General features: G+C 36.1%; 1 protein-coding gene across 1 annotated transcript; it reads right to left on the bottom strand.

Annotated features, from left to right (window-relative positions):
- Window positions 1-22,198: 22,198 nt before the first annotated feature.
- On the bottom strand, window positions 22,199-23,044 carry LOC147475609 (uncharacterized). The gene has a single exon (XM_086585461.1). The coding sequence runs from the start codon at window positions 23,042-23,044 to the stop codon at window positions 22,199-22,201; it is 846 nt and encodes a 281-aa protein (XP_086441587.1).
- Between the last annotated feature and the right edge of the window lie 1,404 nt (window positions 23,045-24,448).

Here is a 24,448-nt window from a genome sequence, read left to right as displayed (position 1 = left end):
TGCTTTAGTTTAAACTTGTTAACCTCAACAGAAAGATTTCCAAAGGAAATAGTCATTAATCCATCCCGACAATTGATTTGGGCATTGGCGGTTGCCAAGAAAGGACGCCCTAAGATGATGGGAATGGAGTCATGAGCAACTTCTGTGTCAAGAATAACGAAGTCAGCTGGATAGTAAAAGTCTTGAAATTTAACGAGAATGTTTTGAACTACGCCTTTGAGATACTTAATAGAACGATCGGCTAATTGAAAAGTCATTTTGGTTGGTTGAAGTTTTGTTAGACCTAGTTGTCTATATAAATAAAAAGAGAGTAAGTTAACACTCGCCCCCAAGTCTAATGAAGCAGTTGTTATGAAGGTATCGCCTAAAGTGCATTGTACAGTAGGACGACCAGGGTGCTTGTACTTAACAACTCCATTATGTTTAGATAAAGAGGGATATTGTTCAGTTAAAAAAGCTTCTTGGGATATGTTGGTTTTCCTTTTCTTGGTGCACAACTGTTTTAGAAACTTAGCGTGTCCATGTAAACTTTTTATAGCACCTAGAAAAGGTAGGTTGATAGTCAGATTTTTAAACACTTCCCTAATCTCATCAAAATTTTCATCCTTTTTAAACAAAACTAGTCCCTTGGGATGCGGTGGTTTATCTCTATATTTAGCATAAGGGTCAATAGTATTATTAGTCTTTGCTTTATCTTTAGCCATTTTCCATCTAGGTGTCCATATTAGAACCTCTACAGGTGTAGGATCATCAAATTCTATGGTGGTATTTAGTAAGGTTGTACCTTTTGGTTGTGGTTAGACTAGAACTTCTAGAGTTTAGGGTCTTCAGTTTCTATGATTGTATTCAGTATGATTTCATTTTCAGCTTTCCGTTATGCGGGCAATCTGCAAGCATAGTTACTTTGTTATCAACTACTCTACCTGAACGAAAGGTAGTGACTGCCTGTATTTCCCCTGGGGTTATGTTACCATTACATAGAATACTCTTTACTTCAAAGGCTGTGTTTGTTGATGTAGGATTAGGCACTGCTTGACATGGAAACACGCCTATTTGATTATTATTTTGGTTAGGGGACATGTCAATAACATTTTGGCACAAAGACTGAATCATTTGCATCGTTAGTTATACCATGTAAGAGTTTTGATCATGCTGATCTTTCATCAAGATAGAGCTTTGTTGCAAAATTTTATTTTGTTTTTCCAACAAGGTCACTAATACTTCGTCTGTAGATGGTTTGACTGGAATTAAGGCTTGTTGAGCATTCATGTCTTGATGTTGATAGTTCTGGGTCATGGGCACTAAACCTCTATTTTAGTCACCTAAGTTTCCTTGTCCTTGATGCGGAATAAACTGGTTCAAGTTTGTAGTGGGCCTAACATTTTGATTATTAAAACGTGGAGGTGTTACTTGTTGTTGTTAATTATAATTACTGTTTTGCCTCCATTGTATGTTAGGGTTGTTATTAAAAGCGCAAACATTTTCTGGCTGTGGTGGTGGTTGTTCATAGACAAGAGGATAATAGAAGTCGGAATGTTCAAGACTAAATTAGACATTACAATGAGTAGAGTTTATGTTCATGATTGGAGTGGGTTGTTGTTGAACAGAGATGGCATCTACCTTTTTAGTGAGGGAAATGATAAGAGTTCTAAGCTCGTGATTAGGTTTAACCTCAAACATACTAGCAGCCTTAACTGTTGAAGAAGAAGGAGTGGAGCGGGAAGAGTCGTTACCTCCCCAATTGTTGTTTCTCTTAGATTGATCTTCTAAGAATTTATAAGCCTCCAAGGCTCCTTTACTAAGAAAACTACCCCCATTCATGATATATAGAACCTCCTTACGTTGATGTGAAAGGCCCTTGAAAAATGCGTGGACAAGGGTCTCATTGGCAAGATTGTGATGTGGGCATTCAATGAGAAGATCAGTGAAACGATTCCAGGCCTCTGAAAAGGATTCATGAGGGTTCTGGTGGAAGAAATGAATCTTTTGAAGCATTTCATCTATTTTCAGTGGTGGGTAAAATTGTTCCATAAACAACTGAACAAGTTTAGCCCATGAGTGCACAGAGTTTGGCGTTTGGGCAATTAACCAAGATGTCGCTTTGTCGGCTAGGGTGAATAAGAAGAGTTTAATTAATAACTTGTGCTCTAGTTTTTACGTAGAAACAGTACTCTATATATTATTAACTTTTATTTATTATAAACATAGTTGGCCTAAATATAATACTATTAAGGGGTTGAAACTACAGTTTTGTACTCTTATCAGTGGTTGTTAAGTTATAATGATCTATCTATATCTTCAAGTTTCAAGGAATATATTCCATAAAATAACTTGCTTGCTAGAGAATATGAGTGGAACGATTCCGTAAAATACAACTAGTAGATTTCTCTAACTTATTCTTACGTTATCAATTATTTATTTCCTACTCTCACATATATATTTATGCAATATATAGAGTACAGAATCGTTCCACTCTTAACTCTCTAGACTTAAACTAATTCAACTAATCAAACACAAGAAAACAATGGTGAGAGCAATATTTATGGATGTGAATTTATACTACGGAAATAAATATATGAATTTAACTATACTAATTTAATTAAAGCAATTGAATATGACTTGAATAAAATATGGAGAAAAATAGAGAGAGATTTAAATCCACTTTTTAATTTCTTAACATGCTAGCATAGATTTGTATAAAAAACCCTAGTCTAGATATTATCAAACAATGTGAAAATATAAAGACTAGACCTTTAATGATCTCTAATTACTTTATACTATCTCTAGTCATAAACTAATTAGCATGAGAGAAAGTTTGTTCCCATTCTCATGGCAAACTCACTATTCTCTAGTTTAGGTTAAACTTTTCTTATCTCTAAGTCAAGAAAAACCAAACTTGAAACCCTAAACAACAAATCGATACTAACAAATCAAGTCCTCTCAAAGCTTCATTCAAACTCACTCTAATGCGAGTTTAGCTTTGATTCATATGACTATCATGAATAAAAGAATGAAAATAAGACATAATAGAAAGAGAAGTAATTTAATTCAGTAATAATAATAACTTGAAGTTATTTTAATGGAGGTTTTAAGAAGGCTACAATTATAAACCCTAATTACTTAAATTATACTAAACTAAATAAAGGGGGGAGAGAGAGCTAAATTATTCTAACTAATGGGAGAGAGAGAGAATAGAGTTTTTCCTTCATCCTCTTTATATAGGAGAGGGGTAGATTTACATTTTCATGCATGGGATTTGGAGCTATGTTTTGGGCCACTAAATCAAGCACAAAACCTAATTACTTAAGTCTTCTCTGTTAGAAATTACTACAACAACCTTTTTGTCCACTTTTACTCCTCTGATTGGATCAAGGTCTAGACCATTATAAAGCTTTCTCTAAGATGGTCGTTTTGACATATAATAGGCCCAATTCCAAGGTTTGAGTCTAAAGATACGACCTATGGAAGTTTTGTTGATTTTTATGCTCTATTTCTGCCCGCGTTGACTTTGACTTTTCAGCTTTGACTGAGCTTTAAAAAGGCTTTTTCTCCTTGAAACTTGGGCTTTAACCATAGAACTTCTTAGAACCAACCTTTGCTCCTTTCTCTTACAAAAGTAACATATTTCTTCACATAGTTGACTCCAAGACCTAAAATACACAAAAGTATGTAAACAGTACTAACTCTTATTTATTATAAACATAATTGGTCTAAATATATTATTATTAAGGGGTTAAAACTACAATTTTGGGCTCTTATCAAACCACCCCCGCCAGAACACTCATGAATCCTTTTCAGAGTCCTAGAACCGATACACTGATTTTCTTATAGAGTGTCCACATCATAACCTTGTGAAAGACACGCTTGTTTATGCCTTTATCAAGGGGCTTCCACATCATCATAAGGAGGTTCTTGATATAATGAATGGGGGTAGTTTCCTTAGTAAAGGAGCCTCAGAGGCTTATAGGTTTTTGGAAGATCAATCCAAGCGTAATAATAACTGGGGGGGTAACGACATCCCCTGCTCTACTACTTCTTCTTCCACAGCCAAAGTTGCCAGTATGTTTGAGGTTAAACCTGATCCCGAGCTTAAAACTCTTAATCGAATCCCTCACAAAAAAGGTAGAAGCCATTTTTGTTCAACATAAGCTTACTCCTATCATGAACATCAACTATCTTCCATGTAATTTATGTTTTAGTCTCGAGCATACCAACTTAAATAGCCTTCCTAACACACCTTGGAGACAAAACCTCAACTTTAGTTGGTATAATAATCAACTAGTTACACCTCCGGGGTTTAATAATCAAAATGTTAGGCCAACAAACAACTACAACCCAGTTCCGCCAAGATAAGTACAAGGACTAGGTAATTATAATAATTATAATAATAATAATAGAGGTATCATTTCGGTTAATAACAACTATCACAACCTACCCATTAATAATCAACATGAGATAGTTCCTGTCACACCACCTATGGCCACTACACCTTCACAATCGGATCGTTTCGATGCCTACATGCAAGCTTAACAACAGATTCTACAATCCATTCAACAATCCATACAACAGTTAACCCAAGATAAAGCCCAACCAAGAGGTGTGTTTCCAAGTCAAGCTATACCTAATCCTAAAATGCCAAACACAACCTTTGAAGTAACCGGTAATGCTAGTAACAAAAATTTAAACGTAGGTGAGTTAAATGCCACACCACTCTCTATTCTAGCAGAGTAGTTGATAACGCCACTAGTGGTCATTGCAAATAAAAATTTACTAGATACCAAAATAGAAACTGAAGATCATACCCCTGTAGAGGTACTAATTAAACCATAACCCAAGAAAAAAGCAGCCAAGGTTAAAAATCATATTGACCCATAAGCTAAATATAGAGAGAAACCACTATTTCCCCAGAGACTAGCGATGTTAAAAAAAGGATACAAATTTTGATGAGATTAGAGAAGTTTTTAAAAATCTAATGATAAACCTACCTTTTCTTGAAGCTATTAAAAAATTGCTACAACATGCTAAGTTTCTAAAAGAGTTGTGCACTACTACACGGAAAACAAACATTCCAAAAGACACCTTTTTAACTGAACAGTTTCCCACTATATCTAAACATAATGGAATCGTTAAGTAGAAGGACCCTGGTCGTCCTACTATACAATGTACCTTAGGGGATACCAACATGACAACTGCTGTATTAGACCTGGGGGCGAGTGTTAACTTACTCCCTTATTATTTATATAAACAAATACGTGTACAAGAGATGCAACCAACTAAAATGACATTGCAATTAGCTGACCATTCTAATAACTATCCTTATGGTGTTGTTGAAAACGTGCTTGTTAAAGTTCAAGATTTTTACTACCCTGCTGACTTCATTATCCTCGACACAGAAGTCACTAACGAATCTAATCCTATCATCTTAGGGCATCCCTTTTTGGCAACCGCCAACGCGCTCATAAACTGCCGCGATGGTTCGATGTCGATGTCCTATGGACACCAGTCTGTTGAGGTGAATGTTTTCAAAATGATGCAACAGTTACCCAATATGTCTATTGATAGAGAAGTTAGCATGATCGAGAGCTTAGCTCAAGATTTTTTCAACAACATATTTCCAAAGAATTAGATGCACCAATTCCTTTCCTTCGGAAGTTCAGACTTCGACAATGACTCCTACGTAGAGGAAGTCAATGCCCTTTTCGAGTCTACTCCTATCTTAGATCCTTCTGTAGCTCCATCTTCCGAGTTTGGAGACCTCTTACCTAAACAAATCTTTACTACTCAAGACGAAGACCCTCCGAAAGCCTTTCTACCCATTCCTCCCACCCCTGTGCTTAAACCTCTTCCTGCTGAGTTGGAATAGATTCAGCTTGATCTGGATGGTATTCATCCGGTGATCATATCTTCTCAGTTGTCTGCTGATGAAGAGGCATGTTCGATTAGGGTGATTAGGGAACATTGTTCCGCAATCGGTTAGTCCCTAGACGACATTAAGGGGATTGACCCTAGTATTTGCACACATCGCATACATTTGGAGGATAATACAAAGACTTCACACGAACCTTAACATCGCTTGAACCCTACCATGAAAGAGGTGGTCAGGGAAAAAGTCTTATGGTTACTCATTGCAGGTATCATCATATATCCCATCTCCGATAGCGAATAAGTAAGCCCCATTCACGTAGTTCCTAAGAAATTGGGTGTTACCATTGTACATAATGTTGCTAGTAAATATGTTTCCACACGAGTTCCTATAAAATGGAGGATCTGTATTAACTACAGATGCTTAAACGCCATGACACAAAAGGATCACTTTCCTTTACCTTTTATAGATCAGATGCTCGAACGTCTAGCTAGTCATGTTTATTACTACTTTTTAGATGGCTACTCTGGCTATTTTCAGATCATTATAAATCCTAATGACCAAGATAAGACTACCTTCACATGTCTTTTTAGAACATATGCCTATAAACGAATGCCTTTTGGCCTTTGTAATGCTCCTAGTACCTTCCAACGGTGTATGCTTCATATCTTTAGTGACATGGTGGAGCGCTTTATGGAAGTTTTCATAGATGATTTTTCTATTTATGAAAACTCTTTCAGTGACTACCTGTCTAACCTTTCTAAGGTGTTGACACGGTGTGAGGAAAATAATCTGGTTTTAAACTGGGAGAAATGTCATTTTATGGTTAAATGAGGAATAGTTTTAGGTCATATTGTATCTAGTGACGGCATAAAAGTAGATAAGTCCAAATTAAATAAAATAGCATCTCTACCTATACCACAGACTATCCGTGACATTAGAGCCTTTTTAGGCCATGCAAGTTTCTATAGGCATTTTATCAAGGATTTTTCAAAATTAGCTAGGCTTTTAACTAATCTGCCTTTAAAAGATGTCATCTTTGATTTCAATTATGACTGCAAACAGGCTTTTGAAACATTAAATTTTGCTTTAACATCTGCACCGATTATACAGCTTCCCGATTGGTCTACACCTTTTGAACTTATGTGTGACGCTAGCAATTATGCTGTTGGCTGGTGCTGTGTTAGGCCAGAAACTAGATGATAAGTCCATCGTTATTTATTATGCTAGTAAGACATTAAATGATGCTCAAAGAAATTATACTACTACGAAAAAGGAATTTTTAGCTGTGGTTTATGCTTTAGATAAGTTCCGTCATTATTTCGTTGGTTCAAAGACCTTAATGTACACTGACCATGCAGCTCTTAGGTACCTTCTCGCCAAGAAGGATGCTAAACAGAGATTGATTCGATGGATCCTTCTCCTACAAGAGTTTACCTTAGAAATTAAGGATAAACGAGGGGTCAAAAATGTAGTTGCCGATCACTTATCTAGACTAACCAATGAAAGTGATAGTGATTCTGAGTCCATACCTGATTTTTTTCCTGATGAGAACCTTTATTCTATTTTTTCTGCACATTGGTATGCTGACATTGTGAATTTTTTAGCTTCTAATATTATTCCTTACGTTTGGTCAAAAAGCCAACGTAAGAAATTTTTTGCCAGAGTTAAGTGATACTACTGGGATGAGCCCTACTTTTTTAAGTATTGTGCAGATCAGATTATTCGTCATTGTATTCCCCAGTGGGAATATAATAAGGTTTTATCCTTCTGCCATGACAAAGCGTGTGGTGGACATTTTAGTGGTATGAAAACGGTAGATAAAGTTATTCAATGTGGTTTTTATTGGCCTACCCTTTTTAAAGATGCTCAAGTTCACTGCAGGACGTGTATTCGTTGCCAATAACTTGGGCGTATCACTAAACATAATATGTTGCCTTTAAATCCCATTATGGTAGTGGAATTTTTTTATGTAGGGGGCATTAATTTCATTGGTCCTTTTCCTATTTCCCACGGTTTTATTTAATATTCTTGTTATCGTGGACTACGTTTCCAAATGGATAGAGGCCATGGCTTGTCGTAGCGATGACCATACGACAGTTGTGTTTTTTGTTAAGGAATACATTTTCTCTCATTTTAGCATCCCTAAAGCTATCATCAGTGATGGCGGAATACATTTTTGCAATAAAGTTATTGCTTTTTTAGTTAAGAAATACGGAGTTACCCATAAGGTGGCAACTCCTTATCATCCGCAAACGAGTGGCCAAGTAGAAGTCTCTAATAGGAAAATTAAAAAAATATTAGAAACGACAGTCAATCTTGATCGGAAAGATTGGTCTAAGCGTCTAACAGATGCCTCATGGGCGTATCGAACTGCTTTTAAAACTCCTATAGGAATGTCTCCCTTTAGACTTTTGTTTGGAAAACCTTGTCACTTGCCCGTTAAATTGGAACACTGTGCTATGTAGGCTATAAAAAGCCTTAACTTCAATATTGATCAGGTGGGTGTTAAGCACAAATTGCAATTAAATGAGCTTGAAGAAATCCGTAGCGATTCTTATGATCTCGTGAAGGATTATAAAGCTAACAGGAAACATATTCATGATAAACAAATTTTTCGTAAAGAGTCTGTAGTTGGTCAAAAGGTTTTGCTTTATAACTTACGTTTGTATATTTTCCAAGGGAAATTAAAAACTCGTTGGTCTAGTCCTTTTCTGGTTACTGAAGTCACCCCTCACGGGGCAACCACCTTGGTAAATCCTAAGGACAACAGTACCTTTCAAGTCAATGGCTAACGTTTAAAACATTTTCAAGGGTTAAGGTCAACAGATGTGGAGAATGTCATTTTACAGACCCCGTCTATGAGGACTGACCTTTGATGTTTGGTGTACTTCTTTTCATTTCCATATATATTGGTAAGTGCACCATTAAGGTAGTCGGGCCCTCCCTTTGGAGTGTGTGGCTATAAGTACCCGATCCTAAGTCCACGTTTAACGTACATAATTCACGCTTTTCACTCTTGCATGTTTTCTCGTTTTTGAGTCGTGTTTCTGAATGGAGTGATTTACGTCTTTATTGCTTTATTGTTTTCTTTTATATTAAACATTTCATAAAAAGTAAAAAAAAAATATTAAAACCCAATAAACATTAGTCTAGTAGTCTCGGGAATCTGACTTTAAAATACCCATGTTTCCAAACAAATTTTCTAAACCCTATTTTCAAAAAAAAAAACTGGGGGTGTGGGGGGGGGTTGGTCTTTCCATTCTTGATCACTCAACCTCCTATTTTTGTTCCTTATGTCATTTAGTCGTGCTTTGATTCGGATTGACACTATCTATGAATTTATATTTCTTTTGATCACATAAGTTATGTCATTCACGCGTTCCGAGGCATTTTCCATCTCCATATGTGTCAAACATGGTTAGATTTGAGTTTTTTTATATATCATTGGATTGTATTTTCTCTGTTGATCGTTTTCATAGTTCATTCACCAAAATTGGACCATTAACAAATCGGGAATTTTAGTTTTAAGTTATACGAGGCATAAGACAGGATGGGTATTACAGATTTGTTTTGGGCTTGGGCCCAAAAATTAAAACCCTACCAGGTTGTGGCATGTGACTCCCTATTTTAAAACACCACGCGTTTTTTTTTTCTTTACCTTTCTTCTTCCTCGCCTCCACTCAAGAACAACCGCATGAACCAAAAAAAACATAGAGCGCGCTCGCCCTTTTATTCAGGCCATATTAAGCGCTCATGAGCCCTTACCTCCACACAGTTACCCTCCCAATTTCATCCGAGTTATTTTTTACTCTTCCACACCTTAACCATCACCACACATTCCGTTTCCAGATCTCCATTGCTCCTAAAACCCCAAAAATTCTTCTCGAACAAGTTTTTTTCAATGCACAGTTTGCACCCTTCTTTGATATTGAAATGCGTATTAGGAAGTGGGAAAGGGTTGTGGTATTTTGCTGATGATTTTTATTACACTAATTTGGTGCTTGCATTTTACAAGAAGATAGAGATTGTGAATTGTAGGATTTTTCTGGATGTGAATGGTAGTCGTAAGGAGTTGACTATAGCAGTGTTGGCTGAGATTACTAGCATTGAGGAAAGAGACATCGTAATCACCATGCAGGAATCTTAGCTTGGGGGTATCGGTACGTTAATGACTGAGACAGTGTTGGAAGGACGTTACAATGCTGGGTCACATTGTGTTCGTCAGTCGTCTCTGGGAAGAAACCAACTGGCGGTGGCTCAGTGGGTTGGCAGGAATGTTATTGCCACCATGAAAGTAGTGACATAAATTTTAGTTGTCAGCACATTCTCTATATAGGAACCGTTATTTTAGAATGAATATTTCTACAAACCGTGAAAACCACGCACAGCGGAATTAATGGTTCTCACAATTTTGGATTGGAAAACATACCCGTAGATCAGCTTCTTGATATCTCTGAGAATCCAATAGCTATGAAATCCGAAATCAACCTCTTGATCTTCTATTGTATTCTTATGCACAGAGTGGACGTTTTGTGGGCAACGATCTTCCAACCTCTTCTTTCTCTCTTGGCCTCTCTCACTCACAAAATTGGATCCGATTTTTGGATCTATTTTTCTTGAGCAAAACCTTGATTTTTCTTGTGTAGAAAATGGCCAGAGAAAGAGGTTTTCTTTATATAGGCTACAATAGGGACCATGAGGAGAAATTAGCGTTAGGCCTCCTAACGGGTTTAGGGCTTCCCATGTTCGCCCAGAATACACGGCCCAAGTCCGTCAACAAACGGCTTATTCCACTAAAGGCCATTGTTGCACTACCGCCCTAATCCCAAATTACATGTCAGCGTTTATGGGCTTCATATTATATGCTCGTTGATCTCCCCATGTTGAAGATATCGAATGTCCATTGATTAAGTCAAGTTACTGACAACTATATTAATCAACTTATTATGTCTTTGAGTAGTACCACTTAACCTCATTGTCATGTAGAAATAAATCCACCTGCAGGGTTTACATGACAATCTTTTAGAGCTCCTCAAGGGGACATCATCAACCCGACTTCCTGCGGGTCACGGATTCCTTCTATAATCAACAGCACACCTTACATACACTGTCATTACCCAATCCATCGAGTTTGTTGATTCACAAATGAATCTCACTCATTGATGATTTAAAGCAATGTACAATGCACATAAGTGACCGCTATTATATCCGGATTAAGAGGACAAGCATCCATAATAACAGAGGTGTTTGTTCTCTTATATAGTCAGTATAAAGAGAAACAACCTCACTTGGTCTTGTTCAATACACACAAAGTGTACTAGTGTAATCCTATAGTCAAGATAGACTAATACCAGATTTTACTACAACCATACCAATGGTTTGTCCAAATCCATTTAAGTTGTGAACGTTTACTTATACTTTTTAAGGTACTGATGGTATGATTTTCTGTGTGTCAACACACACCATATCATCTACAACATAAAGTATTAGACACATGCATATAACTAATAACATATATAATATGCATAACATTTTCCCATATGATTCTCATTCAAAATATAAAGAATTAGAGTTAATACAAAAGTAATGCTTTTAGTATATAACCCTATCACTCTGGACCCTTCAGAACATAAGGTATAGGTTTTGCATCCTCAAATTTTTATTAAATAAGATTATAGTAGTTGGTCAATTAACCGCAGCTTTCCCTGCATTGATCATGAAGATTATGTTTTTTTATAGATGTGTTCCGGATTCTAGTAAGGTAAAATTGAAGTTGTATGAGGATGCACGTATTTATCAAGAGTATATTCAGAAGGAGTTGAATATGCCTAAAATTTTGGCTACTGAGATAGAATCGGAGGAGGAAGATGCCTGTTTTGATGCAGGAGATCTGGAAAGGCTACTACGGATATAACTCATTTCTCATTAATTTATCGTGGCCTGCGAACTCTCCATAACCAGTATGAGACAATTCGTATAGGCCAACGTTCTCTTAGTGACCTCTGTGAGGCTATCCAGACTAGGCAAGGTACCATTCTCCATAACCAAGATAAGCTTCAGTCTAATACTGAGTTGCTTGGTGATAGTCATGAGGATCTCTAGGCTAACATGGAGACTCTCGCTCATACTCGTAATGAGCGTTGGGAAGCCATGGATATTTTATGGGAACAATAGTGCACATCTCAAGATGAAGTTCTACGATGCCTACCACCTCATGATGGTTCTTCCTCTGCTGATTTCGGAAGGCGTGAACGTCGTCGACGTATGACAGATTGCTCTGGCCCTTCCTCCTCTCGTGGCTATCTCATTTGTAGTATTTTTTTTAAGAAAATTTCCCTATTTAAGTAGAATTAGTATTCCCAGTTTTTAGTTAAGTATTGGATTATGTAAGTTGGTTTTTATTTAAATTTCAAGTTGGTTTAATTTTTGTCTACGCATGCTATCTATTTTTCATGAATCCCACCCTTCCGACTTTTGTGGGGGTGACATTATTTGTTTAGCACTGTATTTTACCATATCCACATGTTTTTGGAATTAATATTGCAATGTTTAAGGAATATAGTTTATATGAGCATCCTGTTAATATAGTGTAGGTAGAATTAGCTGTTGTTGTTTGGTGCAACCTCAAGGGTTAGAAGCATTGAGATTGCTATTTTGATTCCATGTTTAAAACTATATAGATTTGGTGCTGGAGTTTGCTCTCGGCTGTTTCTATTTTGGTTTTTGAAGCCTTTTTCTTATTTCATCTATTTCCTTATCAATTTGGGAACATTGGGAACCTTTGTTTAAGAAACTATTGCTCTATAAATACATGGCACGTCATGTACTTCACTCTGCACCTCTCAAATTCATATCACAAGTCTTGCTCAGAGTGCGCATGCCCTTATATTGCATTAACATAGAGCACACCTACACTGTAATTCCAGTATCGCAAAATTTTCTTTTGTCAGAAGAAAGCCCCGCCCTTTGACATAGGCCATTCTGAGCGCGCCTGCGCCCTTTACTTCAACATACATCTAGTACTATTTTTTTTGTTTTTCTGCAGTAAATTCCAGGAGTTCAGTAGTGTGTTTGTTTGCTATGAAATCTCATCAAATCATATCGGAGCAGTCCTTTGAAGAATTGCTCGAGAGTGACACCTATGGGTGCTGGTTCTGCAACATGATTGCGCAGTTAAGATGGCAGCCTCTAATGGTAAGTGTTGATGAATCTTATTCTCCTGCACTTACTGCTAATTTCTATGATAATTGTAGGTTCTTTTATCATCCAGATGGGGAACAAGTGTTCTCTGTCACCCTTGATGATAAAATAATAGATTTAAGCACGTTTTTGTTAGCCTATGCTATTGGACTTTCTATGCCTGCTGCCCAAGACTCATGGGGCTATATTTCTAATAATGTGTACATCTACAATTATGAGAATTTCTGTGAGACCTCTGGGGGCAGGGATTTTTTGTGTAGAGGACCAAGGGCAATATAACGTAGCCCTTGCTAGCATGTCCCTTAACATAGGCACTATTATGTTCTATATTATGTTGAATATTTTAGGGGAATGACAAGATAATGCCACTTGTGACATCTTCCTTGCTCTAACTGAGGGACGTATGCTATATGATCTCCGTCAGACCTTAGTATCTAGTTTAGCACGAGCGCATAGTTTGAAGCATAAGTACCTTCTTATGCTTGTCTTGGTTTGCCGAATAATGCTATGTTTTTTTCTTGAGTTATGTACCCATTTCACGGATTGGGTTGGGGTTGACATTATGCGACTCACCAATTGCATTATACGCTCTTTTCGTGCTATGATTTGGTGGTGGTGGCATTTACAACCTCATTGGGTTGCCCCTTACACCCCATCAGACCAAGTGGCACTTAACAGGTTAGCAAAGGTAGATGATAAATGGAGTGAAGCCTGGCAGATTATCATGGCTTGGCAGGACGCAAAGAAACCTTATTTCTTTATAGGAGGGGAGGACAACGCTTAGTTCTGGATATAAGGTAAGTTTTACTTTCTATTAGTGTCTGCTTATGTCCCAAGCAATTTAATTCTTGTTATTCCCATAATGGGTGGAACTCATATTGGAGTTGCTTATGTTTTTCTTTACCTATATTAGTATGTTCTAAATTTGTTTTGCAGATGTTCTAAAATTTCACGCGTTTCCATGGTATTATCTATCCTTCTTATTTCTATACTTTGAGGACAAAGTATGTTTTTGTTTGGGGGTGGCATAGAAACACGCGTAATTTAAGGAACCTATTAGGATATATATGTATAATATGCACTTTGCTTTCTAGTAAAAAATTAAAAAAAATATATAAATATAAATAAAAAGTATTTATACTATGAACTTAGGAATATTGGTATTATTTCTTTTTCTGTGATGATAGTAGTCTAGAAGTTTCACTTTAGCTCTTAAATTAGAATAGTTTTTAGAAACTTAGGTTAATATGCAGGTAATAGTCATTGCATCTTTCCATAAATATATTGCATGAGCATCTATGTTTGTATTGGTAGTAAGTTTCTGAAATCTAGGCTAGAATACTTATTTTACAAATCCTGTGAAAATATAGCCTAAAAACCTTATATGAGTGAAATATCTGAGTAATGACACAAGGGAAAAGTAAATTTTGAATAGAGAAATCACACGTCCACTTGCTTGATCACTATACCATATCCTAAGCAAGAATTTAGGCCCTTTTTGGATCGATATAGCCATAATTTTTTTTTTAAACAAATAAGCTAGGGTTAGGCAGACCCCCACCTATACTAAACTCAATGTTTCCTTACATAAAATTTTCCATTTGCATCATCTTTTACAATGGTTTGTAATTCATAATCTAAAGGACTAGCAAAATGAACCGTAGACAACTCATGATTATGTACAAGTCCTGCAAGATAGTCAGGTACTATATTCACTTCTCTAAAGACATGTGAAAGAGTAATATAGCTAAACCTATCTTTTTTCCTCTCGATAGCTGCCACTACATCTCTACAGTACCAGGGAGGTTTCTCTAAAGATATAGCCATAAATTCAAACCTATATGAAATTATTTTCTGCTAGTCGCCCCTCTGAGCCTTTCTTTAGCATTTTCATAAACCACAAATCCTTTACCCTTTTATAAAAATAAATAAAAATAAAATCAGCCTACCCATTTTTTAATGAGTCTGAGAAGTAGGATGAAATAGAGAAAAGAAAAGAGAAAGACCTGTGGAAAACCAAGAATTTGTTAGTTGCTTTAAATAAGAAAAGAAAAGAAAGTTTCCATCCAAAGAAATGAAAAAAATAATAATAAAAAAAGCTAGAACTCCAAACATAGAATCAAAGGAGTCAAAAGCCAAAAGAAAAATAAAAAATGGCTAAGGATGGAAACAAAGTGTAGAAGCAAAGTAAGAACAAGGTTTTCTCTAGTTACATATTTTGAAAATCCTATCATCTTAGACTTGTCCTATTGAATATCCATTTCCTTCCTTCTTAAACCATCACCTAATCCCTGCAACACCTAATAAAGACCTCTAGCTCAATAAGGAATAGGTTGGTGTGATAGTAAGTGGCAGATGTGTTTGATCGACCTTGGCTCCCTTGTACGTCAATGAGATTGTAAGGAAAAGTGTGCTCACTGCACACTAGAGTGAGCGAAACTTAAGTAGAAAAATTAGAGTATTTTTGTCTTGACATATTTGTGAAGACCTACTTAAGGACGTTATTCCAAAATTTCAGAAATGGATCTGTTATTGCATTTCATAGCATACTTCATTATATATATATGTTTATCCATAGATGATTGATTATTATGCACGTATTAGCTTAGGTTTCGAATTGATTATTCTTTATTCATTGCTAGCTAGATGTATAGATATCTAAGAATAAATATGAAAATATTAATTTTATTTCTTAGTCGATGTAGTATAAATGAAGTTTGTGAGTATCTTCTCTGTAAAACTCTCACGAGGCTATAACTCGTCCACTAGGGAAATCCTAGTGGTTTAAGGCCTTATTATATATGGTCAATGCAATCGCACTCAGCGAAACGAGATTAGTTAGAACTTTAATTTTGGTCACTTTTTTTAATTTCTCATCTTTGCTTGAGAACAAGAAAAATGCTATTTGGGGTTGGTTTGATATGAGCCCAAAACTATAGTTTTAACCCCTTAATAATATTACATTTAGACCAATTATGTTTATAATAAATAAAAGTTAGTAATGTTTACGTACTTTTGTGTATTTCAGGTCTTGGAGTTAGCTATGTGAAGAAATATGTCAATTTTGCAAGAGAAAGGAGCAAAGGTTGGTTGCTAAGAAGTTTTATGGTTAAAGCCCAAGTTTCAAGGAGAAAAAGCATTTTTAAAGCCCAGTCAAAGCTGAAAAGTCAAAGTTAACGCGTGCAGAAATAGAGTATAAAAGTTAACAAAACTTCTACAGGTTGTATCTTTGGACTCAAACCTCGGAATTGGGCCTATTATATGTCAAAACGACCGACTTAGAAAAAGCTTTCTAACGGTCTAGACCTTGATCCAATCAAAGGAGTAAAAGTGGACGAAAAAGTTGTTGCAGCAATTTCCATTAGAGAAACCCTTTTTGGACTTAAGTAATTAGGTTTTGGGCTTGATTTAGTGGCCCAAAACATAGCTCCAAAGCCCATGCACGAAATTGTAAACCTAACCCTTTCCTATATAAAATGGACTAAAGAAAAACTCTAACTAACTCCTACCTCTTCTCTTTAGTTTAACCTAGTTTATGTTTTATTAGCCTAGCCACCATTAATACAATTCAAGTTATTTATATTCCTTTAATTATGTCTTATTCTTCTTATTATTTATTCCATGATAGTCTAATGAACCATAGATAAACCTCCATTAGAGGGGTTTGATTGAAGCTTTGATGAAGACTTGAATAGAATAGTTGTATTTAAGAGCTTCAAGTCTAGGGTTTTTTATTTTGCAATAAGTAAAATAAACCTAGACTAGAGGGTAGTTCATTCACCATGACAATGGGTTTCAACTTCCTCTCATACTAGTTATTAGTTAACTATATATACCATGAATAATTATGGATAAAAAGACCTAATATTTATGTTGAACCTTGTGTGAAAACATAAAGATTAGGGTTGCAACAAACTCTATACTAGCATATTAAGAATTAATCAAGGTGGATTTCAAATCTCCCTAATTCCTTCTTCATATTCACATCTTAATATTTAATTGCCCTAGTTTAATTTAAAATATATTCAATATTAGTTTTCACCATATTAGTTATATTTAGAATCATTACTCTCATGATGTTTGATTGTTAATCATTAGTGGAATTAGTATTATCTAAGCAATTAGGGGTGGAACGAATTCTTACTCTAGTTTTATTACATGATAATTGAGAGTAGAACTTTGATCAAAAGAATGAAAGTATAGTTTAGTTCTTCCTAGTATAATTATCTAAGGTAAAGTAAAAGCTTAATTTTCATTATATTAAATAGCCTTGAGAGTCTTAGGGTTAGGGTTAACCTCACCGCTTATGAGTTCCCTTCCATCTTTGGAGTCTGCCTTCCTATTAGGAATTCTCTCCTTATGGAAGTCTGAATCTGAACCATATCTTATTACAGGTAGGTTTCCTTGTTGGTCATAATATCCCATCGTATATGGGAATATTAGATCTAAAAGGTAACTCTTAAAGATATGTCATTCTGATTCCTTCATTTTCATCAAAGATCGCCCTCTTCAGTTTCCTTCTGTTCTAGAATTGTCTTTATTAGTTCCTAACGACTTAGAGAACTGGTATATTAGAGGCGGGTCATCACATGACTAGAACATGCTTACAACATACTCGTGATAAACACGAGATAACTTATTCCTAAAACTAATCCGATAGTTCTCGTCTTATTTCAGGTATCCATAGTCCTAGGTCATTTCCATTCCACGTGTCATCTAATCAATGACGGGAAATCCCCCTTACACAACCATTCCTCCCACCAAAAGGATTCAAGATGAACAACACCCTCAACACCACTAATTCTACCCTGTCAACCAGCGTCATCAAGTTGGTGAGCAGCCAACTCCTGTTTCTGTACCTCAGTAAGCTGCATACGCTCAAAAACATTTTCACAACTTTGGATCCAAGCCTCCGCTGCTATCGCGTTCCCAACACCAGTAAATTGTTGCCCACCAAGAGTACCAAACTCCTTATTGTGCTTAGCAAAAGGATCACACTGAACTGGCTGGTTATTCTGCATAACCTGCAGTAATTGAGCTAACTGTCCATTTGTCATCTGTACCGAAGCATTCACTGTAGGTCCAATACCATTGCTATTTGGTGTTCCAACCATGATCTACAGTTCAAACAAAACTCCCATTAATATTCACATATTTTTCCAAAACACTCAACACTATTACCTATATTCCACATCCGAGGATCGCGTAGACTTCCCAAATCTAAGCTAACCGAAGCCCCGATACCAAAATGTCACAACCCATTTTTTTATTTTTTTTTATGAATATTTGAAATATAAATATCTAAAACATCACTCTGTTCAATCATCTAAAAACCTAGGCTATGACGGAGGTGGATAGAAAACACCTAACATCCACGCACCATAGAAACAACTTAAGAAATAATCCCAAATAAATTCACCATCACTTTATTAAAAAGGCTATCTTCCATCGAAAGAATAATCAACAAAACTAATAAAATAACCAAGTCTTCAACATCAAATCCTCAAGTCAAAAAGAATATGAAACTACGTTTATTACATTCGTCCAAAAATAGGATCAAACCTAAAAATAAATAAACTATAGAATTGCTCCATTAAACGAATCCAAATCAAGCGTCGTGGTTCCACTGCTCTCCACCTATGTTCCCAAGAACACACCCACATTGGCAAAACAAAGCAAACATGGGTAAGCAAAATGGAATTTGTTGGTATGAGTAGACTAAAAATATAAAGTAATCCAAAATTTAATATCAAATGAATAACTTTAAATATAACCCAACTTAACAATTTCAACTTGAAAAAAAAAAAGTAGCTTCGTTTTTTCAATCGAAAAGTAGTTTCTTCCCAAGCAAGATTTCCATTCTAATAACTAGTAGTTTAATTTAATTAAAGCTTACCAATAACCGTTTACGTGTAAGGGTAGGACAACGCCCTACACAAAATATTAGTAAGTCCTACCCTCCTTAGGAAATGAGAGTTAGAAATTTACCAATATAAATATTTAGATAATTTATGCATTCAAACACAAGTCCAGGCACGCACACGCACAACTAATACAATTTCTTATGTTAACTTAACATATTAATTTTATAAACCCAACCTTTTGTACTTACTCCATAATTTGTACTTCACACATTTTCCAAATCACACATACCCGTGTGCCTCTCTCATACCAAGTACCATTACAAGACATATGAAAGCAGGGATATCGCTTCCACGAACATATTTCCATCTTGTAAACTTGTAACTTTTGAGTCACATCCATCTCTGGGCTTTCAATGCGCATAAAATAAAGACTCCTATAGGCAATCAAAACTATCGGGTCATTCTTGAACACTCAAGCAATACCAACCTATAATACCACCAACCCACAAGGCGAAAATCCTTAGTTCCTCGCTAGGGCGCCTTTCTACATGACCTCATTAGTCAAACATTTCTTTTTATTTCAAACAAGAGGTGTGGAGAGTTCTAAAGGTATGGGTGACACATGTAATTACACAAATTGTAGACACCCCATTTTTGCACCCCCGGACATAATTCATTCACGATTTTGCCTTGAATTAAATTTAATCATATAAGGTGATTTGCATTCTAGAATCTTCATTTCTACATCAAAATTCTTTCTTTTCATATTCTATTAGTGTCTTTAGACTTACCTTATCATATTCTAACTATGGATGAAGTTTCGTTGCATTCTGAGTTTCGAGCTTAAAATGACTAAAATACCCCTGTGATACATTTGGAGCCCAAATTTCGAATTTTCTACTCTTTCTTTGGATGAGATTATTTCATATTTAAATTCCTCTCGAAAAATCCTTCAAATTGAGTATAATCTTGCCTAGGTTCCATTTGGATTTCAGAAACCCTAATCTTGCCCTATCTCGTTTCAACCTGTTGTGCGCGTTGTTCAGTGCAATACATTTTTGGAGTAAGATTTCAACCCAAAGGTATTTTTAAGAGTTCATGGTCCTTCCTAATGGATTAGTGAACAATTTTTGTGAAGAAGAGTTTGCCTAATTTTGACCCGATCAAAGGGAATTTGCAGCATTGAAAAAATGGTCAAAATGGGCCTTTTTGGTTGGATTTGGACATGTGATCATGGGCTGTAGATCCAGCTCATGTTTGATAACCCTAGATAACCTTCCTTAATTGTTTGATTTGATTTTATCCCTAAAATCAAGAATATTCTAGAGAATATGTCATTTTGGAGCCATGTTTGGAAACCCTAGATTGTGGGCATATTGAGGGCGTTCAAGGTTTGATTTTTTGACCTAATCCATCTACAAAACCTAAAAATCAAGGGCCAATATTGCACCACTTATCCCACCTCTTGAATCAAGGGTCAGATTTGTTTTATTTGAGGAGGTGCATCCAAAAAGATATCAAGCCATTGGATTTTTCTTAATCAATACTCCTCCATCCCAAAAAACTATAAATAGGGGTCTCATTCACCACAAAAGACATCTTCAACTAGTTATTCAAAGCTAATAGCCTAGTAGTCTTCTTTTCTTGAGTGTTCTTCATGTTTCTTTTCTAGTTCATCATTTTAGGGTAGAATTTCTTTAGTTTAATCTTGAGTTGAAGGTAAAATTTCAGCTTCAAGGTTTTTCTAATCAAGTTCTTCGTGTTTTTCATCTTTAGTCTATTTTTCTCTTCTTTCGATCTTGAGTAGAAGCTTTTTTCACCAAAAGTTGTTTTTTCTCCCAAATCACCAGTTTCAATCCAAAATTCAAGATTGTCAATTTAAGATCAAGATCATCATCATCATTCATCAACAATCAATCAAAATCATCAATCAATCATCAATCAACAATCAAGTATGAGGCAACATTCCAAACAATGTGACATCTTTATTTTCTCTTTTATTTCATTTACCATTGCATATTAGGGTTATTTTTCTAGTTTTATTAACACCTTCCCACATCGTACCTTGACTCCTAAACCCAATAATCATCTAGTTTAAGGGACTAGTCCTTCACATAGGTTTTACTCAACTTTTTCTTAATAAAGTTAGTGGCGACTCTAAAATCAATTGCTTAGACCTAGGTACACATTTTTGTGCATACACAAATAATAATAGAATCTTCTAGCTAATAAGATATACCATGTTCCATTGCCCACAAATATGTACGTGGGTAAATAAGTAGGTATGCATGAATATCACATCAAAACGAATCCTCAACAAGGTATTCCAATCACATGTTATCACCCTTCAATTCACTAGCATCATCTTGTATGTCAATTCAAATAAGGCAACATTATATTTAATCATGGAATACGGAGAAATATATTGATTGATAGCAGTCAAGCATTTCCATTTATGCTCACATTTTATTAATTTAATGGTATTTTATTCTACCAGTAGCTAATCAAGTGTAGCAATCAAACAATACCAAATATATCTAATATCATTGGTAAAATAAATAAAAAAACACCCGAAGTTTTTTTTTATTTTTTTTGAAATAGCTAGGGGTTAAGGATACCCCAACCTTTTATTTAAATCAAGAATGTAAGTACACTTTTCCTTCCTTATTCCCTTTGATCAATACATTGAGTTTTTTATCCATGGGGGGGATAAAGTACAAAATAACATTACACAAGAACCTATTTACTTTTGATAGGTAATCAGCCACCTGATTTCCTTTTTTATGAAAATATGTTTAAAAATTACTTCATCAAACTTCATTCTCACAGCCCATATTTTTGCCACCAAGTTTCTACAGTACCACAGTGGTTCCTCTTTCTTATTCATAATATGGATCACTCTCAGAGAATCTGACTGGACTTCAACTCTCTGTACATTCAGTTCTCTCACACCTTCAAGCCCTTTCTAAACCCCCAATAGCTCCTAATATAACACTGATGGTGTAGTCGAACTTCCAGTGTATGCAAGTAAAATCTCTCCATTACAATCCTGCAATGCTCCTCCATAACTTGCTTTCTCACCTTGCAGAGACCCAGCAGAATTAAGAGTAGGAATTTCCTTTTCTAATTTCTGCCATTGAACCCATTGCTCATCCTTTTGTTTGAACTTAGCTCCAATTCCCAATTTCAACAATAGAGCTCTCAGAACTGCATCCTCTTTCATTGTTTTCAGCATCTTCCCCAAATAGAGCTTCATTCTATTAAGTGCTCATAAAAGGACTACATCAGATGTTCTGTACCGTTGCTTCTTTAATCTCCAGTTTCTCTCATTCCAAATATCTTGTACTGCCGCACATATCAGAGCCCTTATTACTTCAGATGTTGTTGTATTTGCTCTACAGATATGCATGAGCTGGTACCACTCTGCATGCAAACTTCGAACCAGTTCTGATAAACTCATAGCTTTTTTGAGACCTTGCCACACTAGTTTCGAGTAAGGACAATCGAAAAATAAGTGGGCTGAGCTCTCCTCATGAGAATCACATAAACAACATCTAGATTGGTTAATTACATTCTTTGCCTTTAGTCTATTTTGTGTAGGAAGGGCCCCTGAAAATAATTGCCACATTGTGAAAGAATGTTTAGGGACCGAGAGCTTTCCCCACACAATTTTGTACCACTTGACACTACTTCGCACATTCTTGAGAGTTGCATAAGCAGAGAAAATTGAGAAGTCACCAGCACTTGCCGGAGTCCAAACGACATGATCTGAATTTAAGTAGGAATTCATTTCAGTTCCCATGATCCACTTATTTACTTCACTGTCAGGTAACTCTGTAATACTCCTCAACCAGCAGCCATTCAAGATCACTTCAGCTACTTTCGCATCCTGAGTGACCGCGTCAGCTAGCAGGGTTTTAGCTTGCTCATTTAGAAAGAGAGGACCCGAGCAGCAGGGGTCATGCCAGAAGCTTGTCACATTTCCATTTGCAATGATGTAAATCACATACTTCCATGACACTTCACGATGATTCAAGATCCCTCTCCAGACCAGGAGCACTCCTAAGGTATCTTCATTATCCAAAAATGTTTGTGCTTGATGTGATGCTCCCATGACAATTTAACCCACAAGTTCTCTCATCTCTATGCCAGTTTAAAAAGTAGTCTACAGTACGCTACTTGATTCCAAAATTTTGGGTCAATCAGCCCAAGGCCTCTTTGTTATTTATCCATCCTTAGAGTTGCGTGACTCAAGTGGTGCATCTTCTTGGCCATGTTTGGTCCTACCCAGATAAATCTATTGTATATCTTTCCCACCTTTTCCAAAACTGCTTTAGGCAAAACAAATGTCTTTGCCCAGTATGTTTGAAAAGGGGACAGGACAGACTTCACTAGATGTACTCCACCTGCTCTATTCAAATCCTTATTCTTCCAGTTTGAGATACGACTTGTGATCTTTTCAATGAGAGGCAGGCAGTCTCTTATACCCAGTCTTGATGCAGTAAGGGGAAAGCCTAGGTAGGTGACTGGTGGAGTGACAATCGAGATGTTCATTTTAGTTGCTAATTCTAAGCCTTCCTCTTCAATCATGCTTCCTGTTAAGATAGTGGTCTTATCATTGCTCAAGTGAAGACCCATTGCTTGAGAGAAGGAGGCTAAGATGTCTTTGATTGCTAGGATAGACTACATGTTTCCTTTGCAAAATAGAAGAACAACGTTTGCGAAGCAGAGGTGAGAGATGGCTAGCTTTTTACATTTTGAGTGAGCTTGTATCATATTTGACTGAAGCCCTTGTTAAAGTAGCGAACTCAAAACTTCCATAACAAGCACAAACAGATAAGGTGAAACTGGATCACCTTGTCAAAGCCCTCGTTTCCCTTGAAAGTAACCTTCCATTGTCTCATTTACCATCACAGAGACATAAAAAGATGTATAACACATGTACAATAATTCAATGAAAACTGGGGGGAACTTGAATTTCTGTGGAATAGCTTTAAGTGCTTGCCATGAGACTAAATCATAAGCTTTCCTGATGTCAAGGTTAATAGCACATCTTTTCTTCCCTTTCTTCCTTTTGTATCCTCTGAGAAGTTAATGAGCAAGAAGAAGGTTGTCCTTAATAGATCTCCTAGGAATGAATGCAGATTGAGAGCTAGAGATCAAATATGGAATGCATGTCTTCATCCTATTTGTTAGTACTTTTGATACACATTTGTATATGATATTATAGCAGGCAATGGGTCTAAAAGCACTAACATTTAAAACATTTTTCATTTTAGGAATAAGACAGAAGATAGTGGAGTTGATACCTCCATTCAACTACTTATGTGTGAATATATGCTTTATAGCTTTAATGAAGTCCTCACCAATAGTAGCCGAACACTTCTTAAAGAAACAAGCATTAAACCTATCAGGTCCCGGTGACTTATTGTCCTCCATACCAAATAAGGCCTCATTTATCTCTGTTTCACTAATTTGGGACTCTAAGAAATCTGTCTCACATGAAACACTAGAAGGC

Source organism: Coptis chinensis, chromosome 9 (genome assembly GCF_015680905.1).
Source record: "Coptis chinensis isolate HL-2020 chromosome 9, ASM1568090v1, whole genome shotgun sequence".
Taxonomy (NCBI): Eukaryota; Viridiplantae; Streptophyta; class Magnoliopsida; order Ranunculales; family Ranunculaceae; genus Coptis; species Coptis chinensis.
This window is presented reverse-complemented; position numbering and strand designations above follow the sequence as displayed.

Excerpts from the sequence above, each read along its gene's own strand:
- LOC147475609 (XM_086585461.1), bottom strand. The coding sequence starts at position 23,044 with ATGGGAGCATCACATCAAGCACAAACATTTTTGGATAATGAAGATACC.